Source organism: Chiloscyllium punctatum, chromosome 5 (genome assembly GCF_047496795.1).
Source record: "Chiloscyllium punctatum isolate Juve2018m chromosome 5, sChiPun1.3, whole genome shotgun sequence".
Lineage (NCBI taxonomy): Eukaryota > Metazoa > Chordata > Chondrichthyes > Orectolobiformes > Hemiscylliidae > Chiloscyllium > Chiloscyllium punctatum.
The window spans coordinates 115964801-115984429 of record NC_092743.1 but is presented as its reverse complement, the minus strand read 5'-3'; the positions used below and the strand labels follow the sequence as shown (position 1 = coordinate 115984429).

Below are 19629 nucleotides of genomic sequence, written 5' to 3'. Positions count from 1 at the left end.
CGGTTCAAAAGAATAAAGGAAGCTTTACTGTATAGTTAACCCTGGGCTGTACCTGTCCTAGGAATGTTTGATGGGGCCAGTTTAGTACTCTGTATCTAAGCCTGTGATGTTCCTTCTTATCCATGAAAGTGCTTGATGGTGACAGTGCAGAGTCAGTTTTCCTTTCAGTTTAAAAGAGTAGGAGACCTTTTCAGGTTATTACGCCAGTACTAGGACTATATTTGCAGTTAAACCTCTGTAATATTTGTAGCCAATAACTGCAAACAAGCTTTCGTAAATGTTGGCAGCTAAATGATTGTAACATCAATGTCTAATCCCTTGCTAATCAATTAAGTTGCATTTGAAAAACTTGGAGTTCAATTAGAACTACTGTAGCTCTATCTGATCTAAACTCAGCTCTGAAGGTCAGATGGAGCTGTAATTTCAATTTTATTTTTTAATGTCCTTTTTTGTGCATGGAAGAGGAAATGAAAGACTATTTTTTATTTAAGGAATGTTGTCATTTGATGTGAGCTTTATTGTTTGATCAACAAAGATTAGTAATGTGGTAGGGCAACTGTAAGGCCCATTAACAGCCATGTTTACCTCATTTAGTCCTTCTGACTAACATATGGGGGTTAGTGCCAAAATTGGGAAAGCTGTCTCATACTCCAGACAAGCAACAGTGGGTGGCATGGTGGCACAGTGGTTAGCACTGCTGCCTCACAGCGCCAGAGACCCGGGTTCAATTCCCACCTCAGGCGACTCTCTGCGTGGAGTTTGCACATTCTCCCCGTGTCTGCGTGGGTTTCCTCCGGGTGCTCCGGTTTCCTCCCACACTCCAAAGATGTGCAGGTCAGGTGAATTGGCCATGCTAAATGGCCCGTAGTGTTAGGTAAGGGGTAGATGTAGGGGTATGGGTGGGTTGCGCTTCGGCGGGGCGGTGTGGACTTGTTGGGCTGAAGGGCCTGTTTCCACACTGTAAGTAATCTAATCTAATCTAATCTAAACAGCCTGAGATAGTCGTACTTATGGAATCATAGCTTGCAGGCAATGTCCCAAACACTACATCACTGGATATGTCCTAGCCCACCAGCAGCACATTGATATACAATTGAGAGGCAGTTGCATTGGGAGTCCTCAACATTGACTTTGCATCCCGTGAAGTCTCATGGCTTCAGATTAAACATGTACAAGGAAGCCTCCTGCTGATTACCACGGACCGTTCTCCCTTGGCTGATGAGTCAGTAGTATTCCATGTTGAAAAACACTTGGAGGATGCACAGAGGGTGACAAAGGTGCAAAATGGACCCTGGGTGGTGGATTTCAATGCCCACCATCAAGAGTAGGTTGGCAGATCAAGTCCTAAAGGATATAACTGCTAGACCGGATCTGCAGTAGGTGGTGAGGGAAAAATCATACTTGACCTTATCCTTGTCAACCTGCTAGCTGCATATGCATCTCTCCATAACAGTATTGGTAAGAGTGCCCACCGCACAATCCTTATGAAGACGAAGTCCTAATTTCATATTGAGAATACTGTCATGTTTTGTGGCATTAATGGTACAGATTTGGAATAGATCTAACAATTCAAGACTGGGATCAATGAGCCGCTGTGGACCATGAAAGGAGCAGAATTGTACTGCAGGGCATTCTGCAATGTCATGGCCTGGCATATCCCTCACTCAACCATTACCATCAAGCCAGGGGATCAACCCTGATTCATTGGAGAATGCGGAAGGACGTTCCAGGGGAAGCATCAGGCATATTTAAAAACGAGGTGTCAACCTGGTGAAGCTCCTAAACAGGACTACTTGCATGCCAAACAGCATTAGCAGCAAGTAATGGACAGAGCGAAGCGATCCCACAACTAATGGATTAGATGTAAGCTCTACAGTCCTGTGACATTTGGTCATGAATCGTGGTGGATGATTAAACAATTCACTGGAGGTGGAGGCTTTACAAATATCCCCACCCTCACTGGTAGAAAATCCCAGCACATCAGTGCGAAAGCAAAGGCTGAAGCATTTGCAGCAATCTTCAGCCAGGCATAAGGGGTGGATGATCCATCTCATCGTCCTCCAGTCGTCCCTAGCATTACAGGTACCAGTCTTCAGTCAATTCGATTCACTCCCCAAGACATCAAAAACTGGTTGGAGGCACTGCCCAGTGCAAAGGCTATGAGCCCTGACAACATCCTGACAAATAGTACTGAAGACTTGTACTCCAGAACTTGCCACTCCCCAAACCTATCACTTCCAGTACAGTTACAACACTGGCGTTTACCCAACAATGTGGAAAATTTCCTGGGTGTGTCTTGTACACAAAAAGCAGGACAAAGCCAACCTGGCCATCAAATTACTGTCCATCATCACTAAAGTAATGGAAGATAACATCAACAGTGCTATAATGCAGCATCTGCTCAGTGATGCCCAGTTTGGGTTTCACTCGAGCCACTCAGCTCCTGACCTCATTACAGTCTTTGTTCAAATATGGACAAAAGTGTTGAGTTTCACAGGTGAGGTCAGAGTGACAGTCCTTGGCATCATGGCTACATTCAACTGGGTGTGGCATCATCAAAGAGCCCTGGTAAATCTGGAATCAGGGGGCAAAGTATTAGGAGAAAATAAGCCACTGGTTGGGAATCGTATCTGGCCCATAAGAAGATAGTTGTGGTTGTTGGAGGTCCATCATCCCAGCTTCAGATAATCTCTGCAGGAGTTCCTCAGCATAGTGTCCTATGCGCAACCATCTTTAGCTGCTTCATCAATGACCTCTGATTCATAAGGTCAAATGTGGGGATGGTTGCACAATTTTCAGCACCATTCATGGCTCCTCAGATACTGAAGTCCCATGTTCAAATGCAACAAGAGCTGGACAATATCCAAGCTTGAGCTGACAGTGGCAATTAACATTCACTCCACACAAATGCCAGCCTGTGATAATCTCCACTAAGAGACAATCTAACTATTGCCCCTTGACATTCAATGGTGTTACCATCACTGAATTCCCCAGGACCAACATTGTCAGAGTTACCATTGACGAGAAACCCATCTGGCTTTGCCAGAGAAACGCAATGGTGACAAGAGCAAGTCAGAGGCTAGTAATACTGTGGCGAGTAACTTAACTCCTGACTTTCCAAAGCCTCTCCATCATTTACAAGGCGCAGGTCAGGAGCGTGATGGAATGTTCCCCTATAGCCTGGATGGGTGCAACTCCAGCAAAACTCAAACCTTGACAAAGCAACCCACCTGATTGGCATCACATCCACAAGCATCCACTCCCTCCACCACCAACATTCAGTAGCAGCAGTGTATTATACAGTGTACTGTCTACAAGATGCATTGCAGAAATTCATCAATGATCAGCAGCTTCCAAATCTACAATCACCTCCAACTAAAAGACAAAGGCAGCAGATGCATGAGAGTATCGACACCTGCAAATTGCCTTCCAAACCACTCACCACCCTGACTTTGAAATGTATCACTGTTACTTCATTTTCACTGGGTCAAAATCATTAATTTTCCTCCTTAAGGGCATTGTGGGTCAATCTGCAGCATATGAATGCAGTGATTCAAGAAGGCAGTTCACCACCACATCCTAAGGGCAAGTAGGGATAGACAATATATGCTGACCAGCCATCAGTGCCCATGTCCCACAAATGAATTTTAAAAAAATAATTTGTGGGACATGGGCATTGATTCATTTACCAGTACAGTGGCTATGTTTCACATAATCTGTTTTGAATAACGTGCTCTTTATATTTTTCAGAGTATAGCAGTGAATCTGAAGAACCCTTGTGGTGCCCGTGTAATAAAGGATGTAAGTCCATTCAAAAATAATTTTTCTCACAATAATTTCTTAGATTTAGAGAAAAGAATGCAATTGTTTTCATGAATTTTGCTGGATGAGCATGTCAAGCTGAAGAAGATGGTAATTGAATCATGTAGCAATTTTCTCAGTCCTGACTTTCACACTACATATTGACATTCTGATAATGGTGGAGAAACATTGAGAATAGAGGAGGGAGGAAGCAGAAGATAGAAAGGATGACAGAGAAGTAGAAAAGTGAGATGGAGCAAAAATGAACTGGGGTGGGAGCTTGAGCAACAGAGGCACAGGGAAATAGGGAGAGAAGAGGAGGAGGAGGAGGAGGAGGGCAGGCTGAGAGAGAAGCAAAAGTAGTGTCATTCCTTAACACATTGTGTAGTGCAAATGTTATTTGCCTCTAATGAGCCCAAATCTGGATGGTGCCTAGATGAATATTGATTGGATAGTAAAATGCACATGGTTGGCGGAAGTTGAGGACTTTCATTTTACTACTTTATCTTACTTCACTATCTGGAGATTACCGTTCTTTCTCTGACACTGTGGATGACCAGGTCCAAAAATGTACATTCCAAAAAGCTCTTAGCTTTGCAGATGCATCATACTGACACTAACAGCTGCTCAAGTATTGAACCAAGTTCTTCCAAGAATCAGTTTGTTGCAGCAAAGCTGTATATTACAGCACAGTGACCATGAAGAGGTATGGTAAATATATGCTTTGTATTGTAGAGGTAGAACAGAGTTGTTAAAAGTACTGACCAATATAACTAGGAGATTTAGAATCTCCTCAGTTTAGGGAACTGACTCTGTGCTGGTTGGGCCACAGTCAGTGTGTTCCTGCTGCTGTTGGTTTCTGCCTTTTTGGGGGAAATCTGATTCCTGAACTGGCTGAATTATACAGCCAGTTTGTTGCCTGGTATTTCTTTTTATTGAGGACTGATTTTTAAACTGCCCGATCCACACATTCAATGTGTTTCAGGTGTAATTCAGTTCTTGTTGGGGAACTGTTGTTTCACAGACTGGTTACAGCCTGTGTTATTCTTAATTTGGGAAAAGGACAATGCTGATTTTGTGACAGGGCTTAGCCCTTGTACTCTGGTATTCTTTCTTTTTTTTTGTATGTGTTTTCACTTTTTTTTGGTGATTGGGTTGAGCCCCTGTGAGAAAATGCACCTTTCCAGATGAGCTGTTCCTGTGGGTAGGCCTGGCCCTTTGTTGGTAGACTAGGCCTCTGTAAAGACTGAGCATCTGTACTTGTGCTGGGAGGTGAGCATTTGCTGCACCCTGGAGTTCGGGAGTGGACTAAATCCCTGTGAGTTCACAGTACTTTACAATGTACTGTGTTCCTGTGAGTGGGCCTTGTTCTCTATGGATGAACCAGGCCTCTATGGAGACTGAACACCTGTGTGCTAGGGGGTGTGTGTGCATTTGCTGCCTTCAGGAGTGGACTCTGCCCTCTGTTGTGGACTGTTTTTGGCAATGGACTCTGCAGATTGGAGTGGACTCTATTTCTGACAATGCACTATGTATACCAGAGTGGACGCTGTTCCTGGGAATGGACTTTACATTTTGAAGAGAACAGTTTGTTCATGGATTCTGTACTCGAAGGGACTCTGTTTGTTGATGACTGACTGCCTTGTTGCTTGTTGGGTTTATCACCTACACTGAGGTAAAAACAATGACTGCAGATGCTGGAAAGCAAATACTGGATTAGTGGTGCTGGAAGAGCACAGCAGTTCAGGCAGCATCTAACGAGCAGCGAAATCGACGTTTCGGGCAAAAGCCCTTCATCAGGAAATGATGAAGGGCTTTTGCCCGAAACGTCGATTTTGCTGCTCGTTGGATGCTGCCTGAACTGCTGTGCTCTTCCAGCGCCACTAATCCAGTAGTTATCACCTACACTGTCTTGTGTATCCCTGCGTCTGGCAGGCCTTACTGTTAGCTGGGAGGCTCATAGGTCGTCCTGAAAGCTGTCACCCCGAGAGCCAGAGGGTGGGTAGGCAGTTCTGTGAACCCGAAGGTCGGTAGGTTGCTCCGAAAGCCGGTCACCTCAAGAGCCGGAAGGTGGGTCGGCCGTTCTGAGTACTGTTGTCCCAAAAAGGGGTAATCAGGATGGGCTGTCCTATCGGTGTTCGGAATTCTCTGCTTTCTGTTAGTTAACCGATGCTGTATCCATGCAAATATATTACCCCTAGCCTCATGTGATCTTTTCTTGTGTTAACCTTTGGAGCAGCACTTACAAAGTCCAGGTTTAAAATGCCTACGGGATTCCTATTATCTGCTTAACTGGTTGCACCTTCAAAGAACTCTAGCAACTTAGTCAGACAATATTTACTGTTTGTAAAACCAAGCTGACTTTGATGGGCTTTGTTGGACTTTTCTGAATGCCCTGGTGTTACTTCTTTAATTCTGGATTCTAACAATGTCCCAATGACAGATGTGAAACTAACTGATCTATACTTTCCTATTCTTTGCCTCATTCCCTTTTTGAATAAGGATGTTTGCATCAGCATTTTTATAATCCACTGAAACCTTTCCAGTATCCAGATAATTTTGGAACATTGTTACAAATAGATCCACTGTTTCTGCTGCCACTTTCTTTAAGATCCTAGAATATCGACCATAAAGGATTTGGGTTGATCCAGTTTGTTTAAATTTAACAAAAGGATTCCTAAAAAGTCCACATGCCACAACAGACTGAATCCAGAAATTAAAAAAAAAGGAATATTTTTGTCCACTCCATCTCAAGAAAGAATCACCACAACCACAAGTTCCAATACGCTTGAATAAAAAGTAGGAATGCAGACGCATGTAGGACTTGTCTGTCTTCAATCCCAGTAGTTTGCTCAGAACATTTTCCCTAGTGATGACATTTATTTTCGCTGCCCCCTTTTCTAAACCTTTGCATTGCCTATTACTGTTGGGATTGAACTAGTGTCCTCCATCATGTAGGGAAGTATAGCAGTCATTTATAGACAGCAAGGCTCTAAAAACAGCGATGCGATAAATGACCCAATTATCTATTTTGATGGTACCGCTCAAGGGCTGAATATTTTTCTGGATTCTTGAACACCAAAATCAGTCAGATTTAACAACTTTAAGATGCTTAAAATTATTTTGAGCATGCATTTGAGTTTCCATTGTGGCCCTGGAGGCTCCACGGCATTGTCAAGATGCTGGATGTGCAAATGCTAGGGCATTGTGTGCTCAAGACCCCCCTCTAGTGGTTGCAACTACACTGTGACATTTTGATTTAGAGGTTAGAATAACTTTGTACTGCATTGTATATTGCAGGAAAACAAAGTTTTCACATTATGGATCTGTGGAATTTTTTAGAAAGTCCATACAACCTGTGTATGCTTTGAAGATGAGGGTGGTTTTTCTTAAAACTGTGGCTAAAATGTCAAAAGAAAGAAAATACATTCAAGTGTGTATTTAATTTGAATGTTACTTATTTGGCTAATACAAAATCTAACTAGTGACTGCATTCCTACTTTTTTTTAATGCATATTGGGGCTTGTGGTTGTGGTGATTCTTTCTTGAGATGGAATGGAAGGAAACATTAATCTTATTTTTTTAAAAGTCTAGATTCAGTCTGTTGTGGCATGTGGTCTTTTTCATGAATTCTTGTGTTAAATTTATACAAATTTGCTCAAGATGTGAATCATTAAATCACTAATTTATTGAATTGAAATAGTGTAAAAGGAATAGAAACATTATTACTAGCTGCAAAGGAAACAAAGTGTGGCATAATTTTTGGGATCTTTATTTAGAGATGCTACAAAGAAACTGGTAAGCCATAGAAGACAATGTGTATAATTCGCATTAGTTACATTTTGGGGAAATTAGATGCTGTGCCAGTTATCTCCAGACCTGAATGTATCACTGTGAAAACCTGACACTTTTTACTATTATGTCCTTCCAATTCCACAGCTGGCATTCGTAATGTGTTAAAGGTCATTCTTCTCTGCCATGTTAGCCACTCGCCATCTGTGAGGACTTATGAATCCAGATGTCGTTGATTGCATTGATGATCACTAAATAGAAGAATTAGCAAGATCATTGGGCAGATTGCTTTGATGCTCATTCACATGGCATATTAATGCACACTAACATTTCAGTGGATTTGTTGGTAAAGTAAAAACAAAAACCAGTGTGCAGATGTTCTTTGCTCATGCTTTTGTTTCTTGATTTTTGGTTCTACTAAAAGAGGTGTGATAACATTGTGTGGGTTTTAACATTATGCTAACACCAACAATGTTCTGTGAAGTGGGGAGTTATGAGCATGTATAATTTAAACATTCTGAATCAATAGTTGCATGGCAGTGTAGAATGTCTGTATTGCTGAATATAGAGATATGTTGAAGCTTTTCATCTGCCACTCATCAGGATTACAGCAAGAATGCCAAATTTCAAGTGACTATGTATAGGAGGCAAAAAAATTACAGACCAGTTAGGAAGTTGATTCTGATCAGCTGAAGAGTTGCTACAAAGAAAGCAATGAGCAGCCATAGGTTTCTCAGATCAGGGTAATTAAAAAATGGTGCAAAGCTCAAACATATTCCTTTAGTTTGCAGGGAACAAATCCCTACGTATGAATGTTTATCACTTCTAGCAGGTATAAATGAACCAGTTTACAAATTGAATGATTATCCAATATTGTTTGTTAGTTGAGTTATTAATGCATTTAGGACTGTTCAACCCTTGGTATTGTTCAGCAAGTGCTGCCCAATCCAGAACCACATCTGACAGTAGAGGTTTTGTATTTGAATTTTGCAAGCATGGCCTGTTTGACTTCAGACTGCCCATTATGAACTCCTGAAGGAATATAATGTTTGATTCTATTAGCCAATGGTTTAGACACATGGCCTACATGCCTATCATTGTATCAGCACTGATATTGATGCACAATGTTGCTTAGTGATGTGGTAGGTAGAATACCCTTCGTGAAATATTCCACACACACAGCAACTGCATAACAGCTGGAAATTGATTACTTAATCTGCTGTTCAAATTTTTGGGGTACTTTACCTTTTTAAAGTAATTTGAAGTAGATTGGGCACTTCACAGACTCAAAAGTGGCAGCCTTTGACGTTGAAATAGAGTGAATCAAAGACTGTTATGAGAATGTGGATATCCAACTCAGATCATTATTTACGTTATTGTGAAAAGCTGCAAATGTGCCACATGTTGCCACTGTTAAATGCAAAAATTGCATGGAGTCAGGTGGTATATTATTCTCCATATAATTTCCAGTCTTTGACCTGTTTTTGTAACTACACTTTTTTTCCTCATCAATGGTAACCTTCAAGGTATTGATAGTGGGGTTTCAGGAATGGTGATGCTGTAGTATTTCAAGGAGAATGGTTAGATTTCTTCTTGTTGGAGATGTGCTTTGTAACTTGCTACTTGTCAGCCTAAGCCTGAATTTGTCCTGGACATGCTGTGTGTGGCTATGATTCAATAACTGAGAAGTCACAAAAATACTGAACATCCCTGTTTCTGACCTGGTGATACAGGGAAGGCCATTGGTGAAGGAGGAGAAGGCAGCTGGCAACAGGAGCCTTCTCCTCCAGTTGTTTAATTTTCCACCATCAATCATTACTGGTTGTTTGGAATCATTAATTTGATCAGTTTGCTGCGGGATCATTTAGTTCTGCCTATTGTATGCTGTTTCTACTATTTAGCATGTGTGTAGCCTGTTTAGCAGTCTTCATCTAATTTTTAGATGTCCCTGGCTTGCTTTAATGGGAAAGAGAAGAAATTGCTAGGCCATGATATACCAGATCATGGTCAAATACAATTCTGCTACTGCTGATGATCCACAGTGCCTCATGGCTGTGTGACCTTTTGCAGATAGATCTGTCCTGTTTAGCATAATGTCGTGCCAAACAGCACATGAGACTGGAACTTCATCTGTACAAGAACTGTGAAGTTTTAAGTGTTTTCATGAAACAATGGATCTGTGACAGGTAGATTGGTGAGGGTGACACAAGCAGGTTTTCACTGTTTCTCTAGTTTCATCACTACTTTCCACAGCCCTTACCTGTTAGATATGTCCATCAGTTGGGCTGTTGTCATACCAATGCATTGCTTGATGCTAGGTGGGCCGACTGGTCTCAGAGATTTTACCCGTTTTTAATTTATTAATAGGATGCAGGTATTACTGGCTGGGCCAGCATTTATTGCCCATGCCTGGTTGCAGTTGAGGTGATGATGGTGAGCTGCTGTCTTGAACCGCTGTAAGTAGCTCCACATTTCTGTTAGGGAGATCTACCAGGATTTTGACCCAGTGATGCTGAAGGAGCAGTGGTATGTTTCTAAGTCAGGATGGCAAATGGCTTGGAAGAGTACTTGCAGATAGTGGTTTTCCCATGTCTAACTGTCCTGGTCCTCCTCCACTGCAGAGAGTTTAGAAGTTGTTGTCTGAGGAGTCTTGGTGAATTTCTGCAATGCAGAAAGGTATGCAGTGTCGACACTGAGCATTACTGTGGATATGATGCCATCAAAAGGGTTGGTGTGTCCTGGAGTGTCGAACTTGTTGAGTATTGTTGAAGCTTCAGTCATCCATTTAGTTTAAAGTGGGATTTGAACCCCATGTTCCCAGAGCATTTGGAATACTAATCCAGTGACATCATCACTACACCACCATTTTTCCCAATATGAGTTTTACCCAGATGTGCTGTGTTTGGTATACTTCTCTCAGAATTCCAAAATGGATGAATGAGAATAACAGTAGTGCTTTGTAGTGAATGGTAGTAGGTGTTTATTACATAAACCTGGGAAGAGCATATTTTAAAGGTGTTTATTCCTAATATTGATATGGCTTAAACATTATCACTGTAGTCGAATCTGTGGCTAATCAGCAATATCTGATGGACACCAGTGCTTTGAATCTGTACAAATTGTGATAGCATTTTGCTGATGAAAAGATCTGTGGACTTATTCTGTTTCCAAATTGTGATTTTTTTTTGTGTAATTTATTAATGCTAGTTTAACTGCAGATGTTTCAGCCTCTTCCAGCACATTCTAAAACTGCCTCATCATTGTTTTCACCATCTATTATCGGAATAGTTACAATGAGGAAAGATTTTGGAGATAAATTTACCCAGGTATGGGATGAATTTAATGTACAGTAAAAGTCTACTCATGATGCTCAATTTTTCTTTGTGCAGAAAGGTTTTGAGTTCTTCACTAATTTGAGCTAACCTTGTTTAAAAAAGTTGTTATTTCAGTGCATTTGATGATCCAATAATTCAAAGTAAGCAGCAGGAAACAAAGCTGGGTAACTTGTAACATTTGGTATTAAATCAGAGTTTACCCCGATAATTCAAAGTTGAGAGTTCTAAATTACCCAGCTTTGTTCTCTATCTGACATTCTGTATCCACTATTATTTATAAAACTGACTAACTACTCGTAGCGGTTTTATTTTATTAAACAGCGGAAGTGCAACCCCTAAAAGAAAGGAAAGGAACTATGAAGATTGTTGGAGCTCAGATCCAGCTTTTTACTATTAACACAGATCAGTGGTTTTGAGGTTAAAGGCTCACCGATGACATGCAGTTCATTTAGTATTTGTTCCAAATGTGTTTTTCTCCATCATTGTTCCAATCTAATGTGTGTGGTTTCTAATAGATAAAATCTGTAACAAATTACAAAACATGCCTTTGATTTGTCCCCAACAGTTGGCATCGGTTTGTGATGTGCTGATTGAAAATTATGTTCCTGGAAAACTGGCAGAAATGGGACTGGGATATAGGCACATTCAGGACGTTGCTCCACACATAGTTTACTGTTCAATTACGGGTAAGATATTATTTGTGCTTGTAGGTCACTTATTTGTGAGTTTATTAAGCAATAATGCTTTAAATTCTGTAATTACTCTTTCAGAAATATTCAACTTGCATTTATATAGTACCTTTCATGACCTCACCATACTCCAAAACGCTTTGTAGCCAATGAAGTACTTTTTGATTATAATCACTGTCAGTAAATATATATCGTGCAAACTGTATTGTGTGTGAAATGAAACCGTTGTGAAAATGAAGTCTTACATATTGATCGGCATCAGTTACATAGCTTTCAGTTTTAAGGTATAGATTTTCTTAAAATGTAAATTTATGCTTCGTGAGTCTATTTAATAAACGTCTCCCCTCCATTTTCTTCCCCACCCCCCTTCAATCTTTTCTTCATTTTTCTTTGTCAGATTCAAATCAACAGAAGATAACACAGTGTTGCCCATAGTGTTTGGTGCATTTGCTGGGGTAAACATAAAGGGAATGGATCGAGTTGGGTTACTCTTCAGAGGGTCAGTGTGGACTTGTTGGGCTAAATGGCCTGTCTCCACACTGTAGGCAGTATAATAAAATGGAGGGCACTGGCCCTCCATCAGGAATGTTCTTGATGAAGGGATTATGCCCAAAACATCGATTCTCCTGCACCTCGGATGCTGCCTGATTTGCTGTGCTTTTCCAGCGCCACCATTCTTGAATCTGATCTCCAACATCTGCAGTCCTCACTTTCTCCCAGCATCTGTGAAGAGAAAGCAGAGTTAATGTTTCAGGTCCAGTGACCCTTCTTCAGGACTGATCATAGCGAGGAAAAGATGGGTTTATATGCTGAAAACAGTGTGGGGGACAGGTTTTATGGACTAGGCCAGGCCCCCTCAGAATATTTTAAGAAGTTAGCCTAGACCATAACTTTTTCTTATTTTAAAGGCAGATGTGAAGTGGGTTTTCCAGGTGTGATGCAACTGGTCAAGCCATTTGATTTTAAGCAAAACAGAATTTATTTAAACTCTGCAGTTGAAACATGAACAAACATAAGTGGAATTTAGAATAACTTATCTGTAGGAAAACTTAACCAATCAGTTACAACTTAACTAATTATCTGTTCCAATATGGTAAAATTCCATAAACACATTCTTTGGCAAAAAGGTAAATTTAAACACACATTATTACAGATAAGAGGGAGCAGCATCCAGAGAGATTTTAGAGGAAGTCAGAGGTTTCCTCTACTGAAACTTGCAACACTTCTGGACTGTAACATCTTGTGACTGTTACAGCTGAAAAAAACCTGAACTGGTTGTTAAACTCCCTAGACTCCTGGGCACCTCTGCTTTTGCTACCTCTACTCAAAAATACCCAAGGACAAAATAACCTTTTTAAAGTGATAGCATTGTCACAGAGGGGAGGGAATTAAATGATAGATGATAGGGCGGCACGGTAGCACAGTGGTTAGCATTGCTGCCTCAGCGCCAGAGACTCGGGTTCAATTCCCGCCTCAGGCGACTGACTGTGTGGAGTTTGCATATTCTCCCCGTGTCTGCGTGGATTTCCTCCGGGTGCTCCGGTTTCCTCCCACAGTCCAAAGATGTGCAGGTCAGGTGAATTGGCCATGTTAAATTGCCCCATAGTGTTAGGTAAGGAGTAAATGTAGGGGTATGGGTGGGTTGCGCTTCGGCGGGTCAGTGTGGACTTGTTGGGCCGAAGGGCCTGTTTCCACACTGTAAGTAATCTAATCTAATGAAACCCAGAGAGCAAGAAAAAGAACTGGTCATACAAAGGAATGGGTAAAGGTCAGCCTGGGAGAATGAATAGCTGTTAATGGGGACTATTAGTCGCTGGCAATGTGTTATTTGTAGGCAAAAGTGAGGACTACAGATGCTGGAAACCAGAGTCTAGATTACAGTGGTGCTGGAAAAGCACAGCAGGTCTGGCAGCATCCAAGCAGCAGGAAAATTGACATTTCGGGCAAAAGCCCTTCAGGAATTCTTGATGAAGGGCTTTTGCCTGAAACGTCAATTTTCCTGCTCCTGGGATGCTGCCTGACCTGCTGTGCTTTTCCAGCACCACTCTAATCTAGACAATGGGTTATTTGTGATAACAACCCATGTGATGACAAGGTCTAGAGTGTGGGTGTTAGGGTAAAGACATGAGAGAAGGTTCTGCAGCCCTAAAATTGTTGAACTTGTCCAGCAGTCCATTAAATTGCACAGTTCCCAAATGGTAAAAATGGTGCTGTTCTTCCAGTTTGCGCTGAAATTCGCTGGGCTACTGCAACAAGCCTGAGACAGATTTATTAGCCAGAGAACACAGTGGTGTGTTGAAGTGACAGGCAGAAGTTTGGTCATCTTTGCGGACAGAATGTAGGTGTTCTGCAAAGTAGTCTGCTCTTCATTTCCCCAATGTAGGGAAGACCACATTGTGAGCAGCAAATACATTGGACTATATTGAGTGAAGTGCAGGTAAATCACTCCTTCATCTGGAAGGCGTGTCTGGGGCTTTGGGTTGTGAGGTGGGAGGAAGTAAATGGGCAGGTACTACGCCTTCTGTGATTGCAAGGGACTGTACTGTGGGAGTGTGGGGAGATGTTGGGAGTAAATGAGGAGTGGACCAAGGCGTTCCAGAGAGAACGGTCCCTACGAAAGGAGGGTATGGAAAATGGGTCTAGTGCTGGCATCCTGCTGGAAGTGGCAGAAGTAGCGTTTAATGATTCTCTGGATGTGGATGCTGGTGGGCTGGTACGTGAGGATGAAGGAGACCTTATCACTGTTATGGGAGGGAAGGGAGGGGGTGAGGGCCGAAGTGTGGGAGATGGGTTGGTTGCAGCCTGTCAAGCACTGTGGTGGGGAATCCTTGATTGAGGAAGAATTTGGACATTTTAGAAGTTTCCTTGTCGAAATTGGTATCATCGGAACAGATACAAAGGAGTGAGAGGAATTAGGAGAATGGAATAGAGTCTGTACAGGAAACAGCATATGAGGATGTGTAGTCAAGGCAACTGGGTTTGTAGTGAATATTGATGGCCAGCCTATCCCGAGATTTGGAAACAGAGATTTTGAGTAAGGGAAGGGAGGAGTCAGAGATGGGCCAGGTGAAGGTGAGAGCAGGGTAGAAATTGGAAACAAAATAGAGAGGAAACTTTTCCAATTCTGGAAAGGAGAGGCAAGCAACACTGATGTCATTGATGTGCTGGAAAAAGACTTGTGGGTGGGAGCCAGAGTAGGCTTGGAACAATTAATGTTCCAGGTATCTCACAAGGAGACCCATGCAGGGACCAATTGCCAGACGTTTGACATGAAAAAGGTGGGATGAGCTAAAGGAGAAATTGTTTGGAGTGAGGACAAGCTTGGCTAGGTGGAGGAGGTTGGTGGTGGATGGGAACAGTTCAGGTGTTTTTTTCCAGAAAGCGTTGGACAGCCCTGAGATCATCCTGCTGGGGGATAGGCGTGTAAAGGGATTTCATGTCCGTGGACTAAAGGAATGGCTGGAACCCATTAACTGGAAATTCTGAAACAGATGTAAAGCTTCTAAGGAATCGTAGATGTGACAGAGAGACTGAACAAAGGGAGAAGAAAAATGAGTCGAGGTAGGAAGAGATGAGTTCTTTGGGGTAGGAGCAGGCAGAAACAATGAATCTGTCTGAGCAGTACTGTTTGTGGATTTTTTAAAGAGGGTCGAAGTGAGCTATGCAGGGTAGGGGAACTATGAGCTTGGAGGCAGAAACAATTGGGAGTGCTGCATTGGAGTATCAAAGGTATGTAAGCAAATGTGCCATTGTCTTTGCCTTTCTCAACTTGCATATGTTATTAAATCACTTCTAACTTGGAATTCATGAGATTGGCATCTGCCTCCTGGTGTTAAGCTCATGGCAAGTTCCAGCTGCACCTTCTTAATTTCACCAACGTATTTCTTCCTCCTATCAGTATGAAAGAGCATGTCCTTGTGGTCCTTCATAGTCCAATAGTAATCCACAGGAACGTGTCAATACAATGAAGTTTTTGAATATCTGGATGCTACCAATTCCTTCGCTTGTATTGCCAATTTTAAAATCCATCAAATTGCATGTTTAGTGTGTTGTTAATAATTGACTTGAAATAACTCATGTTGATTGTGACAAATGCACTCATGCTAGCTGGTCAGGAAACCCAGAAATTATTTGGCAAAAATTCAGTTAAATACTTTCTGACAACCCACTTATTTCTGGGTTTCCCAACACACAACTGGAACCCCATGCCGCTCAACCTAGACGACTGTATTCTGAAATTAATTAGCCAAAGATCCCTGATTGTAATCTTCCATGGTTGTTTATTCATTGTTGGTCTCTAGTGAAACCTCTTAGCAGGCTTCAGAATTGCTGCCCTGAAACAATATATACATCTATATGTACAAACAGAAGCCTTTTTAAGATTGACAAAGGAAACTAAAAATCTCTCAGGCTCAATTGGCACTACCAATCGTTTTTATTTTAAAGAAGTACACCCTGCATTCAATTAAATGGTTTAGCTCTGTCCTGGCACATTCTTTGCTCCAAGTTCTTTCAATTACCTGCAAATGAACACCTTAACTGGATAGAATGCAGGTTGAAAACAGAATCTTAATAATGTTTTTCACAACCAAAGAATATCAAGCTTCGCAGCCAATGAAGCCTTTTGAAATATAGTCACTTTTGTAATCTAACTAAAATGGCTGTCAAGCTTTAAACACAAAGGGCAGATAAGCATCAAAGAAATAAAGGAACAGGTCATCTATTTTAGGCACTGATTGAGGTATGAATTTTGGTTAGGGCATCAGGAGGCAATTCTTACTGTTTTTCTTTTCATAATGGTATGGGATGTTTCATACCCATTTGAGATAGCAGACAGGGCCTTGCTTTAATGTCTCATTTAAATACTGTTAGTGCAGCACTCCCATAGTTTGTAAAATATGTGGAGTAAATGATTGTAAAAAGCACAGCTTCCTTTTTACTAAGGTCATTCATTTAGCATACTGACATTCAGTTCTTTAACTGAGCAGTGCTGTAGGTTTAACGCACACCAGTGTTTGTTTCAGTCTTAATTCTGTTCAGTGTTTTGGAATTATAAAGTTCATCAGCAAAGTTTATGAAGAGTTTTGAATCTTAATGAATTAGAACAAGCTTGTTTGAATGGTTTCAGTTTATGCTGATCAAGTTGTATTTTAACTTGACGAATCGAATAGCTTTACCAAAATTCTCTGCCTCCTTTTGACTGAAGATAACCGTGGATATCCAGTAAGTATTTCACAGGGTCACCCACTATCCTGGAAGGTTCTTTCTGGAGCCATCTGAAAGTAGCATTGCCTGTGTGGTGTGTGCAAAATGCCCACTATTTTGCCTGCATCTGAATCACTACATGTGAAAATACTGTAGTTTGTTAGGGATTTCTGTAGTGATACCTTCTATTTCTTGCTCTAGCCTTTTGAGGCACAGCCTGTGGAACTCAGAAAAATAATAGTAATAATTACCTTTTACTGAGGTTTCTGAAGCTCATGTGCTCAAGGTATGAGTCAGAGTAGGAAAGTCAGGTTGTAAGTTTGCTCGCTGAGCTGATAGATTTGTTCTCAGATGTTTTGACACCATGCTAGGTAACATGAGTGGTGCAGTGGCTTTATGGGCGGCATGGTGGCTAGTGGTTAGCACTGCTGCAGGGACCCGAGTTTGATTCCCACCTTGGGCAACTGTGCAAACTCCCCACAGACATCCTCCCAGTGTCTGCGTGGGTTTCCTCCAGGTGCTCCGGTTTCCCCTCACAATCCAAAACTCTGCAGGTTAGGTGAATTTGCCATGCTAGATTGCCCATAATGTTAGGTGCATTAGTCAGGGGTAAATATAGGGTCAGGGGAATGGGTTTGGGTGGGTTACACTTCGGAGGGTTGGTGTGGACTTGTTGTGCCGAAGGGCCTTTTTCCATACTGTAGGGAATCTAATCTAATTTAATCTAATCAGCGAGCCTCCGGTGAACTTTTGGTGTTCTGTCCCACTTGATATTTATCTGTCTCGGTTTGTTGTGGTAGGCAATATTATTTCCGGTTTTGTTTCTGAGAGATTGTAAACGTTTGTTAATGGAGTTCCAGTTTGAATGCCAGGCCTCTAGGAATTTCCATGCGTGTCATTGTTTAGCTTGTCCCAGAGTGGATGTATTGTCCCAATCAAACTGGTGTCCCTCTTCGTCTGTAGGAAAGATTTCCTCAAGTTAAATACCACCACCGTTTGCTCAGTAATGAGTGGTACATTTGAGAGTGAACTGGACTGGTCCATGGCTTTGAGTAAGAATCATGTTCTATAAAAGGAAAGTAGATCATCAGTAAAACTGCATGATCATTGTGATCACCTGGCCAGTTCTCAATGATCCGAGGTTATCAGAGGGGCATTTTCCAAATTATTTTTCTTTAATGGCCTTGTGTATTTTTTCCCTGTTTTATTTCCCATGAAGCTACATATTTGGGGTTTTAAGGCTTAGGATGTATTTTACTCATCCTAAAAGATGCTATATAAAGCCATATGAATCTATGAAAAGATGCTATATAAAGCCATGTCTTTTTATTCCATGTTAAGTTGAGTACTGATTTTAATGGAGGACAATTTACAATAGTTTGATAATGTTTATTAATGCATGTACTACAAAGTCTTTTTCCAGTCTTTAATAGAAATTAAAAATTCACGCGAGTCATTTTAAAAGCTTGCTTTTAGAGAATTTGGGAAACCAGAAATGATTTGAAATTACAATAAATGTTATTTTGACCAGTGCTCAGTCTCCAGATAAAATTAAAACTGCAAGAATTGTAGTTGCTGGAAATCAGAAACAAAAATAGAAATTGCTGGAAAAACTCAGCAGGTCTGGCAGCATCTGTGGAGAGAAATTAAAGTTGACATTTTGGGTCAAGTGACCATTCTCAGAAAAAAATAGTCGGAAGCACAGTGGGCGGCACGGTGGCACAGTGGTTAGCATTGCTGCCTCACAGCGCCGGAGACCCGGGTTCAATTCCCGCCTCTCTGTGTGGAGTTTGCACGTTCTCCCCGTGTCTGCGTGGGTTTCCTCCCACAGTCCAAAAATGTGCAGGTCAGGTGAATTGGCTATGCTAAATTGCCCGTAGTGTTAGGTAAGGGGTAGATGTAGATGTAGGGGTATGGGTGGGTTACGCTTTGGCGGGGCGGTGTGGACTTGTTGGGCCGAAGGGCCTGTTTCCACACTGTAAGTAATCTAATCACAGTTCTTGATATGTTTATTGTGAAACTTGTTGAAAGTTCCATCTCCCTTTCAAGAATAGTGAGTTAAATGATAATTTGCTGCATCAGTTTGAAGTTTTTGAAGACTTGGAACTTGTGGTTTGACATAAAGAAAGGATTTAGTTATTTCAGCACAAAGTTAACTGTTGATGTTTTTCCTTTGTCCTTAAGGGAATATTGTGGGCTCTTGTAAAACGCATAACGTGCATTGTGAAGGACTTTAAGATGAGTAATCTGTATAGTCTGTATATTTTATTGTAGGTCTGGTAAAATTGTTATAGCTCAGATTTAAAATCATTAAACAGTCTAATCTATTTCACCAAAAAAATCATGCAAGTCAACTGATTGTTAGGAGTTAGATAACTGCAAGTTGTTTATGAAAAATAGGAACAACTTAGCAGATGCTACATTTGCTAAATGTCAAAATGTTCTAAAAGTTCAAAAATTCACAATTGACAAACATTCAACAGCATTTTTTCTTACTGTGACATGTAAAATAATGAAAGAATATTAACATAACAAAACTCACATTACTATAGTATGTTTAATATACCTCAAACTGTTTCACAAATGTGTAATCAGACAAAAAGTTGCAACTCAGCCAAAGGATGTGATATTAAATGAGGTGATCAAAGGCTTGCCCAAAATGGTAGGTTTTAAAGAGCATCCTAATGGAAAAAAGAGCTTGTTTATTTGTAAACATTTTATGTGGTAAATATTATGTAATTTATAAAGCATCAGAAAGAGATAGTGGGCCTTGTGTTACTGGGATCCTCTGCTCCATGTGAAACTGC

The 19629-nt window shown here is 41.2% G+C and overlaps 1 protein-coding gene across 5 annotated transcripts in view; it reads left to right on the top strand.

Moving 5' to 3' along the window:
* sugct (succinyl-CoA:glutarate-CoA transferase) overlaps positions 1-19629 on the top strand; it is a 423980-nt gene that overhangs the window by 28713 nt on the left and 375638 nt on the right. For all 5 annotated transcript variants that reach the window (XR_011960715.1, XR_011960714.1, XM_072571162.1 and 2 more), the window contains 2 exons: positions 3751-3801; positions 11494-11614. Coding sequence is in view for 3 of the 5 variants with exons in the window: in XM_072571162.1 (XP_072427263.1) it covers positions 3751-3801; positions 11494-11614 (172 nt within the window). In the remaining 2 variants the exon portion in view is untranslated. The remainder of the gene's footprint in view (positions 1-3750; positions 3802-11493; positions 11615-19629) is intronic.